At 37.7% G+C, this 24,306-nt stretch overlaps 1 protein-coding gene across 3 annotated transcripts in view; it reads left to right on the top strand.

Annotated features, from left to right (window-relative positions):
* Positions 1 to 302: 302 nt before the first annotated feature.
* Positions 303 to 24,306, top strand: part of MMP16 (matrix metallopeptidase 16) — a 174,061-nt gene continuing 150,057 nt past the window's right edge. For 2 of the 3 annotated variants that reach the window (XM_072924807.1, XM_002199847.7), the window contains exon 1: positions 303 to 1,195. In XM_072924807.1, coding sequence (XP_072780908.1) covers positions 1,188 to 1,195 — 8 coding nt within the window. In that variant the 5' untranslated portion in view covers positions 303 to 1,187. The remainder of the gene's footprint in view (positions 1,196 to 24,306) is intronic. The other variant, XM_072924806.1, reaches the window with a different exon arrangement.

Here is a 24,306-nt window from a genome sequence, read left to right as displayed (position 1 = left end):
TCCACTGGTGTTATGGATCATCTCACCTTCCTTATACCGGATGACATATCAAAGGGCCGCATAAAAAGTCCCGTTTACTTTTAAATCACTGCAGGAGTAGTTCATCTGCCGTAATCGCAAGGCATTTTGAATATGACAATATCCAGCATGAAGTTAGTCTGTGCTATATTATTTCACACGCTCCTTTCCCTGAAGTGTATGGCCATGTTTCCGGACGCATTAGGCAGAATTTCATCAGCCCGGCAGCACCGCGGGCAGGGGAGCGCGGCTCTCCCGGCGCTGCCGCCCGGCGGGAGCCGCGGGGGCTCGGGGCGCTCGCTCCGCGCCGGGCGCCTCCCGTGAAGAGGGCGGGGAGGCCCCGGCACTCGCTCGGCTCCTGGGGACGGGAGCGCGGGAAAGGCCGCGGGCGGCGCCCGGCCCGCCGCTCCCCAGCAGCCGCCCAGGAGGCTCCGGGCCGCGGCCCGCCGAGCGCGGCCGTGCGGCGCTGGCGCGCCGGGGCCGCCTGGTGGGGCCGTCGCCCTTAGGCCGCCTACGGGGCGGGGCCATGAAGGTTTCGGCTGAACGTTCTGGAGTGGAGGGGAGCGGCGGGGGGCGAGGCGAGGTAGGGCAAGGCAGGGTAGGCAGCCGGGCCGAGCCGAGCCGAGCCGAGCCGGGCCGGGCCGCCTTCCCCGGGCGGAGGCGGAGGCTGAAGGGGAGGAGGCAGGAGAGGAGGAGGAGAGGTGGAGGAGGCGGAGGAGGCGGGAGCGGAGGGAGGACACGGGGAGGAGGCTGCTGCTGCTGGGCAGAGAGGAGTCGTGCAGGAGCGGCGGCTGTACTCGGACGCCACATTCGCTCTTTACGGGGCTGGTGGTGAGGATGAGCGAGAGCTGACCCTGCCGCGCCGCCGCCCGTGCTGTGAAGTGTCTGCTCCTCCTCCTCCTCCTCTTCCTCCTCCTCCCCGACTGTGGGTGAACCTGCGCTACGGGCTCTTCACCGACACGGGGGAGGCTGGTTTGTTTTGTGCATTTGTTTAAGGCAAAGAGAGAGAAAGAGAGGTCTTCCACCCGCTGAAGCACAGTTCACTATGATCGTACTCGCATCCAGCACTGGGAGCCGGTTGGATTTCGTGTCTCAATCCAGGGTGTTTTTCTTGCAAACCTGCATTTGGATTTTATGTGCTACAGTGTGCAAAGCGGAGCAGTATTTCAATGTGGAGGTAAGATCAGCCGGATGCGTGTGCGAGCGTGTGCGAGCTTCCCCTTCTCCCTTTCCTCCCTTCCCTTTTTTTATATCCCTCAAATCAAATCAAATAGCCAGCCAGCCATGTCTTCCAGCAGCCAGGGCATACGTCTGTGTAGGCTTTCCTTCCAGCAGCCGGTAGCTAGCTCCCCTCCCCGCGCTGCCCCGCCTGATGGATGCGTTTAGCCGGAGATCCCGTTATCCCGGCAGCGCGATGCCGGGCGCTGGAGCGCAGCCCGCGGGAGACGGGAAGCCCTCACCCGGGCACGGGGGAATCCTGGGGCACAGTATGTACATGCAGCTCAGGAAAGGTTCGCTGAATGTTTTGGACTTAAGATATCGCTGTATTGCTGAGTTTTCCCAGCCTTTTTTGCTTTGCTTTGGGTTTTTTTTTTTTTTTTTTCCGAAGAAGAATGAATGAAAGAATGTTATGGGAACTGGAGGAAGGAAGCTTGACATTTTTGGTACGTTTTTTTGTGGTAGAGTATCTGAAAAAAATAAGGTATTTTTCCCATGTAGACGTAAGAAAAAGAGTTGCCACTAGAAATAGTGAAACAAATGACATAAGGGTGCAACTACAGCTCGGAAGTTAGGGGGTGTGGAGGACAAGGAAACAGTATTTTTCCGAGATAAAATGAAGATTAAAATGTGGGGATACCAGGATGGACAAACCATAAGAGTTTACACTTACAGTGACCATCCATTTACAATCACCTTTGTCTACACACCCTGTTTTCCCATTAGGAGTTTTTACATAGTGCTTTCACTTAACTAATGTTTCTTTAGTGACTTTTATCATCTTTGCATATGTTCTTTCCTCCTTTTTCTCCATCCTGTCACTCCATTTGTTCTGCTGTGATCCCTTACTCTACTGCAATGTGATGTGTCTATTTCCTTCTTCTTTTCCTTGTCAATTCAACTTACTGATTTTTCTTGGTTTGTCTCTGTAATTTATATGTAATCTTTCGGATTCTGATGTATAATTCTGGTATTCAGTTAGGTCGCTCTGTACCTTCACTTTCTTCTGTCCTGCCAATCCCACTCAAAACTTTCTGCTGCACCCATACACCAGCCTTTTTTGTTTTATAGTCTCTTTAGTCTCCTGGGTTCCCATGATTCTTTCTCCCAGAAAAATGAAGTCTGTGTCTCTGTCTCACACATATGCACACTTGCTTATTTTATATGAGCTCTTGTTCTCACTCAGTGACACATATCCTTGCTCCTTTCTCTGACAAGATTGCTCATGCAGATCCTCCTCTGTTACTAGACTCTTTTATATAAAGTTCTTACCTGTATGTCTTCTCCCTCTGTTTCATGCAAGATCACATCAAGTGTAAAAAGAACCCACATTTTCTTTCTCTTAAGTCTGTTTTCATCCTACTCTTTCCTTCTCTACAGGCAGTTTTCTTTACAATTCTCTCAGCTTAACCACACGCTCCATTGATCCTTTCTTTGACTTCCATCTCTCCAGAAAGTATTGTCTTTTTACTCCATCATTAAAATCTCTCCTGATTATAAATCCAAGTCTTTTTTTCTCTGTCATCTGTGCTCTAGTCACTCATTTGATCCTTATCACAAATGTGCATCTCTGCTTCTGTTGGATTGTAGGGTCTTTGGAGCAGGACTCATGTCTTCTTACATGTTTATCTAGTGTGTACCATGCTCAAGTCTGGAGTACAACCGTGAGACTTCTGCTATATGAATATTAAAGCTGAATGTTTAAGAGCACACATTGGCGTTTTATCTTTCTGCTCATGTCCTCAGCTGCCTTTTTCACTGATGAGCAGTGGAAGGAGCGTGGAAGAGAGGAAGTTGCTCTCTGTATCCTCCCCATGTTTCACAGGCTGGCCCCCTGCAGAGTATAGGGATGAAATTCCAGCGACAGAACTTTCTCCTCCCACAGCAGTCTGCTTTGCTGGCATCTGGCTCTGCTGGAGAGACGGGCGGCAGATGGAGCTAGTGTGGGAAGAGAAAAAGATTGGTTTAGTCAAGTGGAATATGAACAGGAGGCCAGCTCCAGTCAGGAGGAGGTTTTCTGAGGAAAGAAGGGAAACACTTTCATTTTTGCCACCTCTTCCATATGGAAAACAGCGCATTTTGAGAATAAAGGCAATATCAGGAGCAAGAAATGGATAAAATGAAGTAGCATGTATGTGTGATGAGGGCATGTATTTCTTCTTTTTGAAGTATGCCATCTTCTGCTCTTCTTTCAAGCCCTTCTGAAAACAAAGAGTGTTATCATATTGTTGGTATACTTCCAGTCTTTTCCTATTTAAGTCTTTGAGTCACACATTGCTGAAGAGTGTTCTGAGGGATTGCTGTATTATTTGAGAGTTGTCCTAGTATGGGGCTTTTTCCTAGGTCACTGCCTTTGACCACTGCTAGTGACATGGTCCTGGCCTAAATTAACTTCACATTTGCCCCAGAACAGCTATTGCCATATTCACATTGTTTGGATAGTGCTGAAAATTGAATTTTCTTTTTGCTGGGAACAGCAAAGGCTAAAAGCATGGGAAACTTGAGGCAAAGGACTTGGCAACAGTAAGTGTGTATTGTGCTGTAAAACTCTGCGTGTCAGCATAAGTGCATAAAGCAATTGTACTTCAGAGTAAATTGTGAAAATGTAGCAGAGATTTCTTATGACAATAAGAATAAATATGCAAAGTAGGCTTCAGGAAAGAAGTAGTGTATATATAGTTGAATGAAATGTCACTGAAAACATAGCTTAGGATGGTTGGAAAGCAGATTTACTTTTCATTCTTTCTTGTCTTTAAATAAAACACAGATAATACCTGTTGAACATTATAAAATATGGAGATGATTTATTTCCTCTTGTTCTGTCTTGTTTAATCCACTTTCCTGATTGATAAGTAAAATCTGTGCAGTCTTCTTGAATTTTTTGGTTTGTTTGTTTCAGTGGTATGAGCCAGGGCAATTCTTAAGAGATACTACTGTAGCTCAAAGACATTAAATAATAATGTTTCCTTTTAAAAGTAAAACACAAAGCTGAAATTTGCAAGCTTGTATGAGCATTTCTGTTCCTTGTAATTTGGCTGTTCCTCTGTAAAATTTCTTTTACCCAAATAACTGAATGGAGGAATTCCTCAAGCTTCCAGTGATTGCTGAATTCATCTGTCTATCCTGAAATACATTAATGTATACAGTATTTCATGTAATAGACATGGCAGAATAGGATTCAAATCATGGAGTATGGTACATGAGAGGGGCACACTTGCACTCTGTATTCTTGAGAGTTTTGTGCTAAAGCTTCATGAGAGATGTTTGTAACTGATAGGTTAATAAATCATTATGAAATTTAGGAATCACATAGTCATATGTGAAGGAAGGCTTTAGCAGTAATTTTCAAAGTTCATTGACTAGCAGTAGCATTTTTATGAGACTTTGTTTCTAATATCATGAGAAAAACTAAGGGCTACATTCTTAATTCCCTCTTTTAGAGCTGAACTATTGGTCCAAAACAGTAACTTCATGAAGTACATTAGTGAAAGACTATGTCATCAATGTTGAGTTTTGCTGCTATTTTCAACTATTTCTGTACACTAGCAGGGGAAGATATCCATCAATGAGATATTGAATGGAATAATGGTTATGAAAAGAACATTCCAAATATAAAACTGAATCCAAAACATAAAAGCTAATTGTTATTAAAAAGTGTTAGAGCAACAAACTACATTCTTCCCCCTGCTAGGCTCCTCACTATAGTAATAATATTTTGTGTGGCTCAAAGACAAATCCTTTGTGTGTTACTGAGTGTCTACAGATGGTTCTGACAAGTATCTATATATACATCTAGTGTGTATACATATATATGTTTGCTTTCCTAAACCAAACAATATTGCACTGTTTGAGCTGGTATTGTTCTGCAAATTTATCTCAAAATATCATCCATTATTTTTGTATGGACTTGAATAACAAGTATGTTTGTATTTAATTACCTATTAAATATCCAATATTAAAAAAAAATAAAGCAAATGTTACCATTTTGTTATGGGAAAAATGGTTATTGAAACAAAAGTATCTTGATCAGAAGTCAGGATCAGCATGCATCTAGAATATGATTGATCTCCGGAACATAAAGCTGCTTGTTCTTACTCACATGAGTATCTGCCTAAGCCCTGTCGAGGAAAGAGTTTTTAGGATTGCACCTACTTTCATTGACTGTATCTGTAATGTGGGAAACACTAGAGAAAAAGCATGCCTCATCATCTCTCTCCTCAAACTGGCAGTTATGCTGTTTTCCTCCTTCTACTGCTAAATGTATAGACTTGAATCTCTAGGGAAGGTCTTAAAATTACTCTTATTTTAGTGTGAGCAGATCTTTAAAACAATACAGTCATCTCCCATTTTCAAAAGTGGGATAGTTAAATTGCATGTTGTGAAACAAATCACAGTGGAATCCAAACTTCAGAAAAATAACATCAATTCCTCATGGTGATAAGTTTCTGAGAACCCCATTGTTTTCATTGTTAATAAACTTCACAATTAACCTCCAGCTCCTGCTAAATGATAAGGCATGACCTTTTATTCCGTAAGTCTTTTAGGCTTAAAACCAGACCCGTTTCATTCTTCAGCTGGCATCTGAAAAGGAATAAACATTTGGGAGAGGAATAAATCCTCCAAAGCACCTTTACATACTTTCAAACTAGTGGTCTTGGTTGTGAGGTTTATAGGCACAACACAATTCTTTTATAGTTAATTAAAATGCAAGCTGAAAACCATGGAAAAGAAATTAATGTGGTTTTGGTATCAATAGTGCCGTGTGTCCTAACAGGAATTTAGAGCATCATCTGCATTGTTTAAGTTACAGTCAGTGTGCATGGTTCTCAGTTACTTAAATTCTGAATCTCAGTCTTGCATAGGATGAAATGAAATGAAATGAAATGGACTTTTGTTAGAACAAGGAGTTCAAACTGAAATTGTTAGAAAGACTGAGAGCAGTTACTGAGTCAGGTGGCGAAGACAATTAGTGGGAGAAATATTAGTCAAGGAAATTACAGATATAATGTGATGTATTTCTTGTTTGCTTATTTATGAAATACAGGTACAAAGAAAAGCTCCTATAAATGTCTCTGGTGAGCAGATATACCTAGATAAGAAAATAATTGGAAAATGATGTGTCTGATGGAAGGCAATAGAATACTTTGCTATCAAAGAAGGGGAATAACTACTATATAATGAACTGGCTCTCATTTGATACAAAGAAATACATGTGTAGAAATACTCAGTTGTTAGAGTGCATTTTCTACTGAACAGTGTGAGATTATTTTGTGCTACTGACATTGCAGGGAAGTTCATGGATTCTGTTGCCTGTATTTTTTTCAAAGACAGGTTGGAAGGATGGTGCCTGTTCTTGTGGCTTCACTGCTGACATAGTATTTTATACCTTAGGTACAAAACATACCTGTTTATTATTGTAGTTCAATTTGTTTTCCTGTTGTAAATTTTTGTCAGTTTAGTGTTTAAATATCACAGCTATTACTGAATCTCAATTCTACTAAAGAAAAGGAATAAATTGGTTAAAGTGATTTATGTAATCACCTTACATAGTGCAAGATAAAACTACAAAAACATATATTCCTAATGTTTTCTGACATGAGAGCTTACTAAAATAAATACAATATTATTGGCCCACCAGTAAACCTTGAAGCTTTCCCATTCCATTATTTGGAAGGCATAATATAAAACTTCTGCATAACCATTCATTGTTTCTTCAAAGTGGATATACTGTGTTCTTTAACTGGTTTAAGATTTATGCTGCTCTTTGTCAGTTTTATTTGAATCCATCTAAAAGGTCAGTGCTTGCTCTAGGCACCTCAGCTCTGCTTATGCACTCAGCAAGACTGTGTTGTAAGAGTTTATAAAGATAGAATGTGGTATTATATACATTTTAAAGCATTTCAAACTGCATCTGTTTTAGTATTTTAAAGTCTGTCTCATCCTTGTACTTTATGGAATGATCATTTTATGATGTTAAAACATTGGAGGATTTTGTATTGATACTGTTTGAAGATCCTTAGGAAACAATGTAACTTTAAGAAAATTAATTACCCTATTTAAATTGCTTAAATCTCAACTCTCTATGTCAGATTCCAGTTTATTGCCTATTTAAATTGCTTAAATCTCAACTCTCCAGTTTTTTGCCATCCTCAAAATGCACTGTTGAGCATAATCTGAAGGAGCAGGTTGAGTCTGTTTAATTTGTTATCTGTGATATGTCAAATGACAGATTTGGTTTCATTCTGTATGAGGAAGGCCAGCATTAGTGCTGCAAACATGATTTTAGCTGGCACTGAAATGGATTTGAAAAGTAATTATGATTAGAACTTTATCCTTTAAAGAGAGGTCGTGCTATTTGGAACCTTTATTTATTGGTTGCCTGGCAACTGTTCATTCATGTTCCTGCTTATCATCATCCATTGTAAGCATCTTTGCTGTACACTAAGAGCTATTAAGTGGCAACACTTATTTCTGTGGTGAATTAAATTTGACATAAATTACAGATAAAGAAAAAATATTTCTGTAGTTTAATGTAGTAATAAGTAAAAACTTATTAACCAAAACTGTTGGTGCAATGTTTCTTTGCTTATTAACATGTGCTTTATACCAGCTGAAGAATTCAGTTGTAATAATAATGTTTCTAGCATACCTTTTGAGGTGTTACAGTACATAATTGACTTAGAGGCTTTTTCAGGTATTTTTGCCATGTTTAGAAACTCTAATTTCAAGATCAAGGCTTCAGGGTGCTAGGAAACTTACGTCCTGTTGATTTCAGAGCTTAATATTAGACAATCCAATCTCAAGTATTGAAGCTTGAACCTAGTCATTGGGAAAGGGATTTCACATTCTAGAGTTGAAACTGCTGTGCTAGGAGATGTGCAGGTGAAGCAATAAGAAGAACATTAAAGTCACTTGATGCTTTCTTTCTGTAGAACAACAGCAGTTTTTATTGCATGTTGAAAAAAGCATAAAGCGTATTATTCAACAATTGCTTTGTGACTGTGGATGAAAATATTTTGCTCTCTTTAATAATTAATTATGAACCATATCAGGATGGACCCTTTTGTGGAATAGCAATGTAGAATGAGACTGTCAGATTATGGACTATTTGTAGAAGATGTCTTTGTAAAGAATATTGAAGAAAAATCCTTATGTCTGCATCTTAAAAGAGCATCTACACTGTGTGGCCAGGGTGGAAGTAGATTTATGTCTCTGCTGCTACCACTTGGTAGGATAGCCTCTATTCTGGTTGGCTCAGTGCTTTGTTAAAGAGGGCATCTCTATTCACATGGATGATAAGAATGTTATCAGCAGTAGTCAGCATGGATTTACTAAGGGTAAATCATGCTTGACCAGCCTTATTGCCTTCTATGATGATACAACTGCCTGGGCAGATGAGGGGGAGAGCAGTGGATATTATCTACCTCAACTTCAACAAGGTTTTCAAAGCTGTCTCGCTCAACATCTGCACAGGCAAACTCAGGAAGTGTGGACTGTGTGAGTGGACAGAGAGGTGGTTTGAAAACTGGCTGAACAGCAGATCCCAGAGGGTTGTAATCAGTGGCACAGGGCCTAGTTACACACCTGTCACAGGTGGTGTCCCCAAAGGTACAGTACTGGGCCCAGTATTGTTTAACTTTTCATCAATAACTTGGATGAAGGGGCAGAGCAAGTTCCCTGACAACGCAAAGCTGGGAGGAGCAGCCAATACCCCAGATGCTGTGCAGCCCTTCGGAATGGCCTCGACAGGCTGGAGAGAGGGGCAGAGAAGAAAAATCTGAAATTCAACCAAGGTGAATGTGGGGTCCTGCACCTGGAGAGGAACAACCCCATGGACCAGTACAGGCTGGGGGTGACGTGCTGGAAGACAGCTCTGCAGAGAAGGATCTGGGAGTCCTGGTGGACAACAAGCTGTCCATGAGCCAGGAGTGTGTCCTTGTGGCCAAGACAAAGATATCTTCGGGTGCCAGGCAGAGAATTGCCAGCAGGTTGAGGATGGTGATCCTGTTGCTTTACTCAGCCATAGTGAGGCTACATCTGGAGAGCTATGTCCAGTTCTGGGTTCCTCAGTACAAGAATATCTCTCCTACAAGGGCAGGCTGAGGGATCTGGGCCTGTTCAGCCTTGAGAAGAGATGACTGAGAGGAGAGCCCATCAATATCTATCAGTATCTGGAGGGAGGGTGTCAAGAGGATGGAGCCAGGCTCTGCTCAGCGGTGCTGAGCAATAGGACAAGAGGCAATGGGCAGAAACTGGAACACAGGAAGAATATGAGGAAGAACTTCTTTACTCACACTGGAACAGCATATGGTGTCTCCCTCACTGGAGATATTCAAGAACCATCTGTGCTGTGCCATGTGGTCTGGGATGACCCTGCTTGAGCAGGGAGGTTGGACCAGATGACCCACTGTGGTACCTTCTAACCTGACCCATTCTATGATTATGTGAAATAACGTCCCTCTGAGATTGATGCCCTCTTCTTTGAGCTTCTGATTGTATTAACTCACAAGTACTCATAATATCATGGCATAGTTAGCAGGAAAAAGTAACTGCTGTAAGACAAATCCATATCAATTTTCATCAGATTTTCCCACTTGTGATGTGTTTGTAATACATGAAGATTGTGTTGTGTGTTTTTTTATCTTTTACAAAACAGTTGAACTGGTTTCAAAGCTGTATAGGTAATTTGAAAAGAAATGCTAACCTCAGAAAATCTATAGTATTTTTTTTCTCTTGATACTGTAGAGAAAAAGTTGTTTTATTTCATTGGTACTGTTCATTTTTGCTGAGATGTAATCAGAAATTCACTTACAAATGTGAAATAGATGTTGACAAGGGGAAGACAATTTCTTAGAAAATTACGAGCTGAAAGGCAGAAAGAAAATTATCAATGTCTTTGAAACATAGATAGTAAAACAGAAAAACAAACTTCCCTATCAATGGGGAGGAAGTTACTTTATTTAAATGTATTGGTGGATATTTACAAAGTGTACAACAGAGGAAATTGCTTTCTTTTTGTATGGCATGCGGATCTGAAAGTGATGATCCTGTCATATTTTTACCTCAGACATTGGTTGTGTGATGCTCTTCTAGGAAATTGCTTTGACACACTGTGTTTGCAGAGAAATTGACAGATTGTATCTGTTTGTGTTGTGGTTTATGTTTAATTGCAAGTGAAAGAAATTATCTTTCATGCAAGAAAATGTATTATTACTGTTATGAGATGTAATATAAATATATTGTTGACTGTACAGCATGATTTTGGTCTAGGCATGTGATGTGACGCTTTTTTTTTTTTTTTTTTTTTTGCTCTCATTGCTTCTATGTATTTAGAAAAATTAAATAATAATTTAAAAAACCCACAAACCAACCCAGGACACTGTTCCAGTGTTTGGTTTTTCTTGTTGTTCATGAAGTGCCGAGCTCTGATACTTCTGTCCTTCATTACTTGTACATGAAAGGCCAGCTTTGGAAAGGTTTTTATTGTATTTTTTTCTATTGCATATATTTTCAAATATGTAGGGAAAGGGATGTGACTGAGGCATTTTTCTGAGGGGCTAAAGATCCAGGTTGTGTGTCCAGTTCCATCATGAGTCTTCATATGGATCACATAGTTTATCCATCTTTGTAACCTAACTTGCACAAATGTGCATTGAAAAGTGAAAAGTGTTTCCAGCCTTTTCCAATACATGTCAAGAGCAATAGAAGAAAAGCAATGTAAAGGTGCCAGGAATATATCTTCATCATTTCTTTGTCTTGGGACTCTTTCACTTTTTTTTCATATGGTAGTAGAGGACTACCATAAAATATAAATACACTATTTCAATTTAATAATCTGTACAATTATTCTAGAAGGGAATGTGTTCAAAATAAAGTACAGGCGCAGAAAAGATGAAAGATATGTCTATAACAGTTTGAACACTGGTTTGATTTTTTGTGGTTTTTTTTTTTTTAATTTTTTTTTAGGTTTTGGTTTGTTGTTTGTTTGTTCTGTTTTTGTTTTGGTCTTTTAAATTATGAGTATTAGGTAGACAACTGTTAGGATTAGGTGAAGGATGTCATTAGATAACTGAAGCTAGAGAGCAACACAGTCTATTTCAAAATGAAATTTTGAATAAGATAATTTTTGTTACCCAAACATACTCAAAATGATTTTAAATAAATGTAACAGTCTTAACAAATAAATATATTTTGGATCAGCTTGTAAATACCACACAATGCAAAATTAAAAACTGTTCTGGTTTTGAGTGAATGTACTCTTAAACAAGTAAATTGTTCCACAAACATTCATGTTTCCTTTTCATCACAATACCTAAGTTTCTCCTTTTGTATTTGAGTATTGGTAGATTTTTATGACATACAATAAAAGATGCACTGCTCCATGCATTTAATGTTTTATATTAGGCACCACTAACAGGCAGCCATACTGCTTACATACCCTTGGATGACAAGAAATTAATGGGGAGAGGATACAGTAAATAAGATTTGCTGTGATGACATATTAAGTATGATAGAAGTGGAAACTGAATCTTTTTCCTCAAGGTTCCTGTACCATTTGTTCACTTTATGACTGTTTCAGAATGACTTGAAGTATTTTTCTGAACTCACATATTGGTATTGATCAGAAGTGTTATTAAGTTGCTCACATGTGAGCATCAAGCACCTCTTAAAGTGCCCTTGGCCAAGATGTGCACAAGGCTGGCAGAAATAACGTGGGACCAACAAAAGTTTCCTCTTTAGGCTAGCAACAGGAAGTCAGTCTCTGCGTTCTAAGTTACCTCAAATGACTCTAGACACTTCTATTTAGGTAACTAACCTGTTTCTAGTTTTAAATGATGGTGGAGAGTGATGAGACCTGTATCTATGGGGCTCTCCCCCAGCTAGACAGTGGCATTCCAATGTCATGATTTGGGGTTGAATCCTTTCCCTCTGCAATGGTAGGATTTATTTTGCTTGTGTAGGGACGTGATGCTGTTTAGGCCCTACGGTCTGACTTGCTTGGACCCTAGATACTGTTCTAGAAAATCATGGGCCTCCAAAAATTCCGGTGATGTATCTCCCATCCCCTGGTTATAGTAGTTCATCTCAGATCACACCAGACACCTGTACTTCTTACTAAACCAAGAATAGAACTCCATCCTTACGTCACTAAAATTTTTACCTTGTCACTTTGATGCTCTGCACACTATTAAATATCCTTTAGTGTAAAAGGTTAACACTAACTCACGTCTTTGGATCTGACATATTCTAAGTATTTAGTTAGGGATTTAAAGAATACAACATTTCTGTACTGTAATAAGGCAGATTTGCCTTCAACTGTAACAAGATCAGTCCTGAACTTGTTCAAGTCCATGTAAAACATGTTACCGAACTCAGCAAACACTTATGGCTGGTTTTACAAATTTACTGCTTCTGACTGTTATTTCATGCCTTACCTTAAATGGTTTTAAAGTCTCTCTTCCCATCCCAGACTTACAAACATCTAAATAGCTTGAGGGAAGAAAACTGAATGTTAAGGATTTTTATAAAAAGCAGGTAATAAGAAAATATATTTTAGAAGAATAAACTCGCTAAGTGTCTGTTGCCTGATAGACAATCCCCAAGAAGATAAAAATGAAAATGACATTTTAATAATTTCTTTAGTTTAGAGCCCTCAGCCTTCAAGAATAGCTGTCTTGTTTTCAAGTACTTTTGTTATGTAAAACAAAATGGGGATTAAGTCAAGAGAAATGTACATTCCTGTGTTAACACCAGAATTTAGATTTCATCACAGGTATGTAATTTCATTTGATTTATTTATACTACTTACTTTAGGTCTTCAAAATGGTATTTTTAACTGTGTCAGATTAAGAATGTAGCTGACCATCTTGTATTTATAAATTTGCTATTTACTTAATTTTTAAATCCAAATTTTGAAATACTTGAGTATGCTACCTGATATACTATTTCAATGAGTTTTCTGCTGTCATGTAATTAGAGGGAGACTAGATCTGCTGTGGATTTTTAAGTCTGCATTTCTGGAGAAAGAGTGACATATCTGCAATCCTTTAATCCAATCTTTTAATCCTTTGTAATATATAGCTCTACTCTTATTTTGCCCTCACAGGCTCATGTAGAGATAAACAGTATTTTTGGATCCTTTGTTAATAATTCTATCATTTTTCCTGATTTTGAGAGAATCTAGATTTTGTTCCAGTAGTCCGATAAAGATATAATCTTTGTTCTTCATTGATTAGTTGCATAGATGTCATTTCCACCAAGATATTAGAGAATATTTCTACATGCATGATCTTACTGAGGAGGTGATGTCAATTTGATTTGGACCAAAAGTTTTGAATTCTATAGAAATATATTTTTTCTCTAACTTTGCTCTAAATAAAAATTCTGTTTCATTAAAAGTTGTGGGATTTTAATGTCTTTATTAATATTCACTTATCTAAATTTTCAGCACCAGAGGAAATTATTCTTAAGGTAAAACTAAGCTTTTAAAATGTAGGAACAATACATTCTTTGATGTTTTGTAAAAGTTACGAGTGATAACAGAGAGGGGAGCCTAAAGCTCCCCTGCTGCTTTTCTCATGTCCTGTCTCCAGTAATACAATAGAGAAGTTCATCATGCCTGTTAGCTAGAAAAGGAAAAAGGGACCTTTTACTTTAAAGGTACTGCAGTCTGAGGGTTTTTTAGGTTTTAACTTGTTTTTAGAAATAAAACAGCTAAACGTGTGGTTGAAATTTGTGTAATGGTGTTTAGTGACGTAACTAATAAAAAAAAGGCCGTTATTTTTTAAAATTGAAAACAAAGGATTCATAGAGTTGTTGAAAGAAGTCAAGAACCTTCAGATTTATATAGAAATGGAGAACATAATTTTCCTTCATGCTTTCTTTTTTTTGGAACTCATATACTACCTATGTTTCAGTGATAAGAAGAAACTAGAGACAGGAAGAAGAAAGGGAATCCACCCATATTAAATTTATTTTCTTTTTTGTAACTGTTATTTGTTTACATATGTATTTAGCAGGCTGTTAAAATACTGGGTCTTCATTGGGAAACTTAGATGAGACTCTAACTTCATGGAATTGTTGAAATTGTGCCATTAATTTCATTGCATCCAAGGTTTTACACCAAGATATTTGAAAAGTTCTGAATTACTAAACATTTCAACTTAATAAATTAAAATTATGTATCTCACAGAATCAAACAATGATTTTGTTGGAATGGACTTTTAAGATGATCTAGTTCCATTTCCCCCTGCCATCACCATGGATACCTTCCACTGGATGAGGCTACTCAAAGTCAGCAACGTGGCCTTGTAATTTTCAGGAATGGGGCATCCACAACTTCTCTCAGCAACCTGTGCTAGTTTCTCACCACTGGTACAGAGAAAATTTCTTCCTGACATCTAATCTAAACCTGCCCTCTTTCATTTTACAGTCTTTGTCTGTCACTACATACTTTTCTCAAAAATCCCTCTCCAGATTTCTTGTAGGCCGCTTTATGTATCAGAATGCTGCTAGAAGGTCCCTGAAGCCTTTTCTTCTCCAGATTGGAAATTCATATTGCTATGATATATATTTAATAGGAATGTTTATTAAATGTTTAAGATAAATATTTGTATAAAAATCCATAGGCTTAACCTATGTATAAGGGATGAAATTAGTACAAAAAGAACTGGAGATGCACTATCTATGTATAAGCTGAATCTTGTAGTTAGAAGAAAGTTTCTAATCACTCGAGGGGTATTATTCTTGAAGCATTTTTTGAAAATAGTAGTGGGGTCATTCAGAGAAGAAAAAGGTAACTTGAGATGGGATCTAACTGTTTCATTTGGGGGGCTTACAGTGTATAACCTTACTCATTAGCAATAATGGACAGGATTCCTTCCTTGTTCTATACTCTAACAGTAATTTCCTCCTTCAGAATGTCTCTTAGGTCTACTGACAGCCATTGACTGTAATGTTTTTTCCTCTGCATTAGTGTGTCTACCTTAAGAACCCTATAGCTATTGTGTTAGACTGAAAATGTGGGCTATATTGCATCAATACAGTTTTCTGCTTCATTGCTTTTTGTCGTTTACACTTTTCAGTCACTGTGTGTGAAAGTCTTTTTTTTCCAATAACATTTAATTCAATGCTTAAAATTGTAAATAATGCCCACAGAATCAACCAGACTTGTTTGAGAATCAAAAAAAAAAGGCTTTTAGAATATTTTTGGTTGTCTTCTTTTTGAGCTCTTGGGTTCACTTCTTTTTCCTTTTTCTTTTTGAAACAAGAACGAGAAATTCACAGTTAAAGAAGAAACAGAATATTTTCATTTTATACAGTAAGCCAAGTCTTCAAGAAGCTTTCCAACAGTTTAACATGAAAGCTGTCTAACACTAGCCATACTGCTTTCTTCATACCTCTTTTCAGTTTTGATTGTCTTCAAAATTGTATTCGCTGCTATTTTTGCTCCTGTTAAAACCTGCCACTTCATAAGGTCAAAGTACTTCTAACTGCTGACAAACACTGTTTTTCATTATATGATGGCTGTTAACATTACACAATTTGCATAACACCTTTAAACTGTTTAAGTAGCTAACTGGCTGACCTTGTATATCACTATGGCAGGAGATGCCTGTTTGATTCTAGGACTTAGATGCTAATTTTTTTGTAGCTGCAGGGATGGGGTTCTCCTGAAATTTATCTTTTATTTTTATAAGTGTTGCAATCTCTCCGGTAGGAACAGGAAAACACAGATTTTACTGCTTTTAAACGATGTGACTGTGTACTCTTGATTTGGTATTTTATAGCATCTATGAGAGACAAAAATAGGGCTGTAAGTGAGGTATGACCAGTGTCGCCGAGGTTTAGGATTAGACCTTCAAAAGCATCATATCAAAGTACCAATATCAGTAGTGATACGTACTTCTAGTCATAAACATTAAATTTTGAACTAAGGAGTTTAATTTAAATTCTAGTATTTAAATAATACAAATGAATGGTTTAGATTAATATTTAGATAATACAAATTCTCCATTCTCTTATGAAATCAGATCCTTTTTATTTTGTTGTTTTATTTTCTTTCACTCTGATTGAGATATATGAAATTTAACATGACAGGACTACTTAGTAGCTGACAGATTAGGTACTTTTCACGAGGAAAATGCATTGATTGATACATATGTAATGAATATTGGTTGAAGGGGAGATGATACAACATTATAGGCAGTTGACTGCCAATAATATAAACTGAAGCTTCAAAATTACCATACTGATTGAATTCATGTCATGAATCAGGAGTTGAAAGTGAGAGGATGGCCTCTGGAAAACCTGCTGATAGGGATTCTACTTGTTCAAGAATGCAGATGGGGAATTTAACATTATTTTAACCATATATATTTATAGTAGAGGATGTTTTAAATCAACCAACCCATTTATGTCCTAGAATTATGAAAACATTTGTTGGGTAGAAAGAAGACAGCAAGTAATGAATTTCAAAAAGATAAAGAGAAACAGACAGTAATATGTCAGGAAAGCAGTGGATAGTGTGGCTTCCAGTATTGAAAAAGTAGAAGAGGTACTCTGTTGAGACATTGCACTTTGATTGTATTAATTGGGTTAGATTCAGCTCTTTACCTGTAGTCCCACAAAGGATCTCTCTAAGTATAAGAGCACCCAAGTGTGGAGGTGAAAGAATAGAATCAGCTGAAACAGAAACATTGTTAGCTCAAATCTTGACTGACACAGCTGGCTCTAGTGAAACATTTCCCTGCAGTTTTTATGTTTGCACTACCCTGTAAATTCCATTATATTGTAGATTGTGGATGATGCAAATGTTACATCATTACCTAACTGTCTGGCCCATATCTTTGGGTAAAGTCTCACAGTAGATGAAATTTTTTTGGAAGATGTGTTCGCCTTTGGTGGGATAACCAAAGGCCCTTTGAGGCACATGGACAGTTGTATGCTGGTGACACAATTCATATCTGGCATATGATTCAGGAAAAAGAATAAATTAATTCCTGGAGTCTCCTCTGCTGAAAATTAGGTAAGTTGAGAGAGTTTTCCAAGGCACATCACTGTTTAATACTTCCTAAGTCAAGGAAGAATGCCACTGAGAATTAATCTGTACTATACTTTTGGGAACTGAGCTGGGATTTTCAACTTGTTTAATGTGCTAGAAGTTCTCTGAACTCCTGTAGTAGCAGTGGCATAGCAATATTAGCCTTTAAGATCACACTCACAGTAGTGCTTGTAGTCTTCCTCTGCTTTATTCCTTTCCATTTCTCTTTATAAACCTCAGCCTGGTACACAGCAGAAGACTTTAGCCTTGATCTGTTAAAGCATGCTATTGAGAACTGTGTTTAGGAAAGCTAGAACCAGTCAGCATCTTGAAAGGAGAAAGCCCAGAGTGGCTTTTTGTCATTGATACTATTTGCTTGCTCTGATACCATATGAAATACTGCCTTCAGTATAAACTGTGTAAACAAAATCAAACTATTGATACCTACTGGTCTTATCACTCCAACACAAGTCAAACGTTTTCTCTTAGTCTGACACTCCCCATTCTTGTTTTGAAAGCCACTTCTTAATCTCTGTGGGCAACTTTTCTAATGTCTGACCTTGTAGGTGAAACTGCTGTGTGATGCAGCATTAACTGATTAGAAATTGACATAAATAAAGCATTAATTGTGTAATATTTGTCTCTGTCATATCAGCAATACCTACTGTGTTGCTGGTTTTGTTTTTGTTTTTTCTCAATGAATTTAAGTTGCTCTGGCTGTTCTATGCTGCATACAGTTTTAACATTTATACATTAGATTGTATAAAGTATTTACAATTTCTGTTCTGAAAGTGAAGTCAGAGTTACTGGATTGCAGTTTTTCAGATCCTCTCTTGTTCTTTATGTAAATACAGTTATTACCATATAAGAGAAATAATATATGATGGTTTCTCTTTGCTTTTAAACATTATTTATTTATTTTAAGTAAAAGAAAGGATACTGAAAATACAGTGAGACTAGCGACAACGAAATCCCTACAGCGAAATTGTGTCCTGACTGAATAAACCAGGAATTTTACTCTGACCTCTGTGTACCTGTGGTTTCACCTGGAGCACTTCTCTTACAAAGCTTTCAGTTCAAGTGTGAGGGGTAATGTCTGAAGCTGTGAATCCCCTGTGACCAGCTAGAGTGCTTCATGTTACTTTGCTCTTTGCTACCAGGATTAATTCTTACTAATCCTTATTAGTGCTGTAGCTTGAATGCTGAAGACTATGGGGTAGCTTTAATTCAGAGGAGTATTTCTTGCAGGGTGATAATGTAAATTATAGTTTTCCAGAAATATTTCAAGTGTACTTGGCAAAGTTTTCTTCAGGTTATTAAGACTATTTTACTTTATTTTATTTTATTTTATTTTATTTTATTTTATTTTATTTTATTTTATTTTATTTATTTTATTTTATTTTATTTTATTTTACTTAGAAAATATTAAAATGCAAGAAAATATCAATTAAGGCAACACAGCTATTTGAGATTGGGAAACCTGATGAGGAATCCTTTCACTAAGGTGTCTAGAAATTTTCAAGGTAGTGCCTAAATTTAGGCCACTTACAAATGTGGCAAATTGTTATCAATATATTTAACTTATCTATATCCACCAGGTAGATATATACCAGATCATTAGAAATATTTTTCACAGAATTGACAGAATGGCTAGGTTGGAAGAGACCTTCAAGATCATCTAGTCCAAACCGTGCCCTAACATCTCAACTAAACCATGGCGCTGAGTGCCACATCCAATATTTTTTTAAACATCCAGGGATGGTGACTCTACCACCTCCCTGGGCAGGCCATTCCAGAACTTTATCACTCTTTCCATAAAAAACTTTTTCCTAATATCCAACCTATATTTCTCTTGATGCAACTTGAGACTGTGTCCTTGTATTTCATCATGATATAGATTGAGATCATGGTTTCTGCATCTACTTGAAATTGTTCTCTCTTAAATTTGTTTACGCTGATCTGAATAATCACCAGTGGAACAAGGCATAAGTGTTGCTACTTTGACCTAACCTTTTTGCTTGAACTGCTCCTGGGACAAATTATTTGCAGTTTCTTTCCATGTGGATGAGGAGAGTATGAGATAGATGTCACCACTGCCACTTCATTGGCATTAGCAGTGTTACTGCTTCTTTTTTTGGTCAAGGACCAAATTAAGTGTTTATTTTAAAATATATGAGATACTCATGTCACTATAGTGATGTATAGTCTGTGATGCTGTTTGTGATATGCAAGGGGTATCTGTCCTAAAGTACAGAGTAAAACATAGATACCCTGATAGTTCTTGATTCTACCTGCTGTGCCTGATACTTGATTGGGCTCCCAATAGCAATCATACGCTTCTATGCCTGACCCTGAAATCTTTATATCCAAAGACAGAAAAGTAACATGTGCATGAGTAGATCCAAACCTACATCACTTTACTCCTTTTGGACAGAGATCTGGGGGATATCCCTTCCTAACTTTAAAATCTATTTTGCTGTATTTCGTATTGCTAGCAGCCTAGCATTTTGTTAAGCAATTGTCTTGGCTTATTCTGAGGAAGCAGCTGAGCCCTACACATCTCACTTTTCCCACAGTAGGATGGGGCAGAGAATTGGGAGGGTGAAAGTGAGAAAAATGGGTTAAGTAAAGGCAGTTGTAGAGGTAAAGCAAAAGCTGTGAAAATGAGGAGAGTTAAGAGTATTCACCACTTCCCATGGTTTAGCCATGCCCAGGAATGCTGGGCTCCATCTTACATAACAGTGACTTGGCAACTTGCCACAACTTTGAATGTCCCCTCATGCCTTCTCCTTCTCCCATCTTTATATGCTGACTATAACACTAAATTACATGGAATATCTCTTTGGTCAGTTGGGATCAGATGTCCTGTCTGCATCCTGTATTTTTATGTTAGTGCGTATGAATGTGCCATTGTTCAAAATGCTTGACAAACTCTCATAATAATAATAGCAATGCTGAATAAAAGTATTATCTCTGCACTTTCTGTAGCATTTTACAGGGCATTACTGAAACCTTGTAGATATATATATATATATATATAGTTATTGGAAAATGTTAGTCATCATTACAGACACTCTTTCAGTCACTCTGTCACAGTCCCATAGTTCTTTCTGAGTTTCCAATCTGTACCACTTTTACTTTCTAGATATGATCACTATTTGTTTAAATATCCCATTTGGCCAATGCCCACCATCCCCAGTGATTTCTACGGATCTATCACATGCCATGGCAGTTACTATGGTGTGATGGTGAAGTTGTTAAGGAATCATGGTATGGGCCCAAAAGTTCATGCTCCAGGAGCCTTCCTCAAATATAGCAATTCAGGTGTAAGTGAGATGTTTGGTAATACGATTTTTGTGTCAAAAGCAAGCCACAATACACTATGCTTATGCCAAATTTTTAGCATTCTAGCCACGTGAAACTTCAGCAGACCTTTGACAAAAGTATGCCCTCATTGTCAAACGGGATTTTTTTCTTACATGCTTTTATTAGTCTGTCATAGGTATATACATGAGGAAACTGATGTCATTTAATCTGCTCAAACCTTGCTACAGGAGACAGACCCAGACATCATGATTAGTGTCTTTGGAAGAACAGTGTCAGACCACAGTTTCACATTCTCTTCCTAATGAGCTTTAAAATCCTGTGTACACTAGCGGATAAGCCACACTGTCTGCAAGGGTTACACAGGATAAAAAGAAATGGAGATCAAATGACTAACATCAGAGTGCTTAAGATATGCTAAAGGAACCTGGAGATTGAAAGAGACCCAAGGAACCATAAAGAAAGGAGAAAATTGCCTCCCTCTGTTTAAAGATGTGGCTTCCTCTGACAGAGGACAAGGGCTTGTACATTCTACTTCATCATTCCTTTCTCCTGAAAGGATAAAGAAGAAAGAAGTAATTGCTTTGGGACAAGGCAAAAATTAATGAATCTAATGTAAATAACTATTTCTTTACCCTCTTCTGTATTAAAAGAATCCTGAGTTCTGTAAATGACATTTAAGTCTGCAATAGGACTCCTGTCCAGAGAAGATTGGAAGAGCAGACCAGGAGCTGAAAACTAAGCCCAAACCCATTTCCTATGTCTTCTGTGTCCCATATGATCATGATAACATAAGAGGAAGCTGTATGTCATGAAATGTGATTTTTCTTTATTTCTTTTGTTTCTTTGACATATACCCTCAACAGTCACTGAATCCATCTGTTACAACATTTTCTAGGAAATTTTCATGGTAATTGTTCTTTCTGTATTTTTCCCCATGTCCACTTATACTAAAGGAAAATAGTGTTCTAAAGGAAAAACGTGTCAACAATTTATACTATATCTCTGCACATTTTAGAAATAAATTAAGCTATTAAATATTTTTTTTATTCTTACCAGCAGCAGTTTTTAAAAAATAGATGTAGTAATGTAAGTAGCTGAAAGGATTTATAACGGTGTAAGTACAATATTCATGGGACAATAAATAAATTTAAGGCAGGCGAATAGCAACCTTTTTTTTTTTCTTTTTTTGCAAGCTGTACATGTTCAGGAGATGATAAAAGCCCTGGCTCTGGAACAGATTCCCTTACTTGTTTAGAGCATGGTGCTGATAACACTAAGGTTGGGGGTTCTATCCCTATACAGGCCATTCACTTAAGAGTTGGATTTAATGATCCTTGTGGGTCTTTTCCAACTCAGAATATTCTGTGATTCAAAATGAAATCTCTTCTAGTCCATTGAAATCAGCGTGGGCATCAAAATCATCAGCACATTTCCTCAGCTGTCCAACACTTGCTGGTGTTTGTGTTGCCATATCTGGGTTTTTTACACATTCATAATGAGGTCTTCAGATCCATGATAACCAGACTGTTCTGTGTGCAGCCTTGGAAGCAAACCAGGCCTGTCAAAGCCGATGGAAAATAAATGTAATGGCCAGCTGGCTTAGAAAGCTGCAGAGTTAGATCATCAAGAATGAAAACTCCCCTCAGAGATCTTCTCTCCTCCTGAAGTGGCCTTTGGTCTTCCAGCAACAGATCATGCTATCCCTGTCTGAGCTGCAAGGCTTGAAACTTGGGGGTTTTTAGGCATTTCATAATTGAGCAAAGGGACTATACTTGTTTTATTTTTCTGTCTGAAGTGTGTCAGAGCATCAGCAGAGATTTTTTTTGTGATTTAACAGTCTCTTTCTAGACAAGGGAAATCTTGGTTTTGGTGTGATGAAACAGTGAAAAGATATCCCACATGCCTTCTGCCCAGAAAATATGTGATGACAAGAGTCAGTTTACTGAATTGTTTCATGCCAATATATTTCTCTGAAAAAAAAAATCTCTGTAATGTGAAAAAGTACTTTTTAAAACTCTTTTTCCTCCATAATAGTTGGATAACAAAGGCGAAATAAATTTGTTGATAGGGTAGATTTTGATGGGTGGACTGGGATTTAAACTAGGCCTGATGGTTCTGACATCGGGGTTGCCTGACTTTTAACTTTTTAGATTTTTTTCAGGAACTGCACTATTTTCCAATTTTTATCTATCAGCCTTACCTCATTAGAATCTCAGTAGAATCTGGTCTCAAATTCTGTGCAGCTTACACACAGGCAATTGCCAGAGGTGACACTATTGCAAAATGTAGAGGAACTTCTGTTCATGAACTTTATTTTGAACATGGAGAATCTCTGTAGGAATATTGAAAATCAGAAGAGGTCAATTATTTCCACTCAGCCCTCTTGTACTTTGATTAAAGTGTTTAGTAAAGCAAAAATCTCTAAGGAGAAGTGATAAACAAGCCTAAGCAGAACAGTTATAGAGAAAAAAAAAAAAAAAAACCAAACGGAATTGGTCCATACTAAACACAGGTTCTCCAGCCCTAACAGGAGTATGTATGGCAGGCAGTGGGAGGCTCTGTAAGACCTTCCAGGGTAAGCAGTCAGAGATGCTCTTCTGTTTTCAGGTTTACCACACAGAAGTCATGTAGTCTCTCACTTATGTACTTGCGGTCTCATACTGTAAATTTTCCCATTATCACCTATCGAGAGCTCAGTGTGGCTTGCAAAGGCTATATATGTAGCACTATACTATATTAGTGTGATGTCAGCATTCCACAAAATCACTTTTTCCAATAAATGTGTAAGCTTGAGGATGTGGGAATGTTCTAGTGGAAGAGGTTTTATATTGTTTCTGGAATAAACAGGGTTACAAGTGAGGAAAAAAAAAAGAACAAGTTTAGAAGGTTGCAGAATACAGGTTTTTTTTAAGGTTTATACTTTATATAGCTAATAAAAACATGATTAGGTTCTTGCTTTTGAGGTGGTTTTGGGTAAAAAAATATGGTGATGTTTAATAACAGGTGCCTGGAGAACAAGATAATCAAGGAACAGCACTAGACAGCAGGAAAAAAAGAAAAGAAAGAATGGTGGTTATGAAGTTAAGCTGATCTACTATAAATACCTCAGAATATATTTAAATTTTTTTTCATTCATGAAGCATACAAAAATGCTGGTTTCATGTTAATGGAAAACATTTAGTGAGAAATAAAACAACCCTTCAATAAACACAGTTCAAAAGCATTTTTTTCTCTTTGATGTAATACAGTTTTTCCATTTCTGACTGCTGTTTTTTGTGTTTCATAATAAATATGCCTGTCTTTTTAAAGAGTGATGAGAGAACTTTAAAAATCAGTATTTGACAGAAACTAAGCAAAAGATGGTAAAAGAATTGTAAGCAATAAATCTTATTCCTGTGTTAGCATTTCATTTTACCCTTTCAACTCTATTTTAGTAACAAAAACAAGTTCTAAAGAAAATCTATCTTTAATAATTTTCCATCTGCATTGTATAGGATAATCTATTTGTTTGAAGAGCAGCTCTTACTAATAATGAGGGGGTTAGTACTTCTTTCATGTAAAATAATAGTTGTGGCAGTCCAAATAGGAACTGCTTAATGACTCATTTGTCATTTCAGTCTTTCAACGCAGCTACAGAAGATGCTTTTATATCCTTATTTTGCTGCTTCTTTCTTTTCTTCTTTTCTTCTTTTATTATACCT

The sequence above is a fragment of the Taeniopygia guttata genome, chromosome 2, assembly GCF_048771995.1.
Source record: "Taeniopygia guttata chromosome 2, bTaeGut7.mat, whole genome shotgun sequence".
Taxonomy (NCBI): Eukaryota; Metazoa; Chordata; class Aves; order Passeriformes; family Estrildidae; genus Taeniopygia; species Taeniopygia guttata.
Note: the sequence above shows the minus strand (reverse complement) of the source record. Positions and strands in the feature narration are given on the sequence as shown.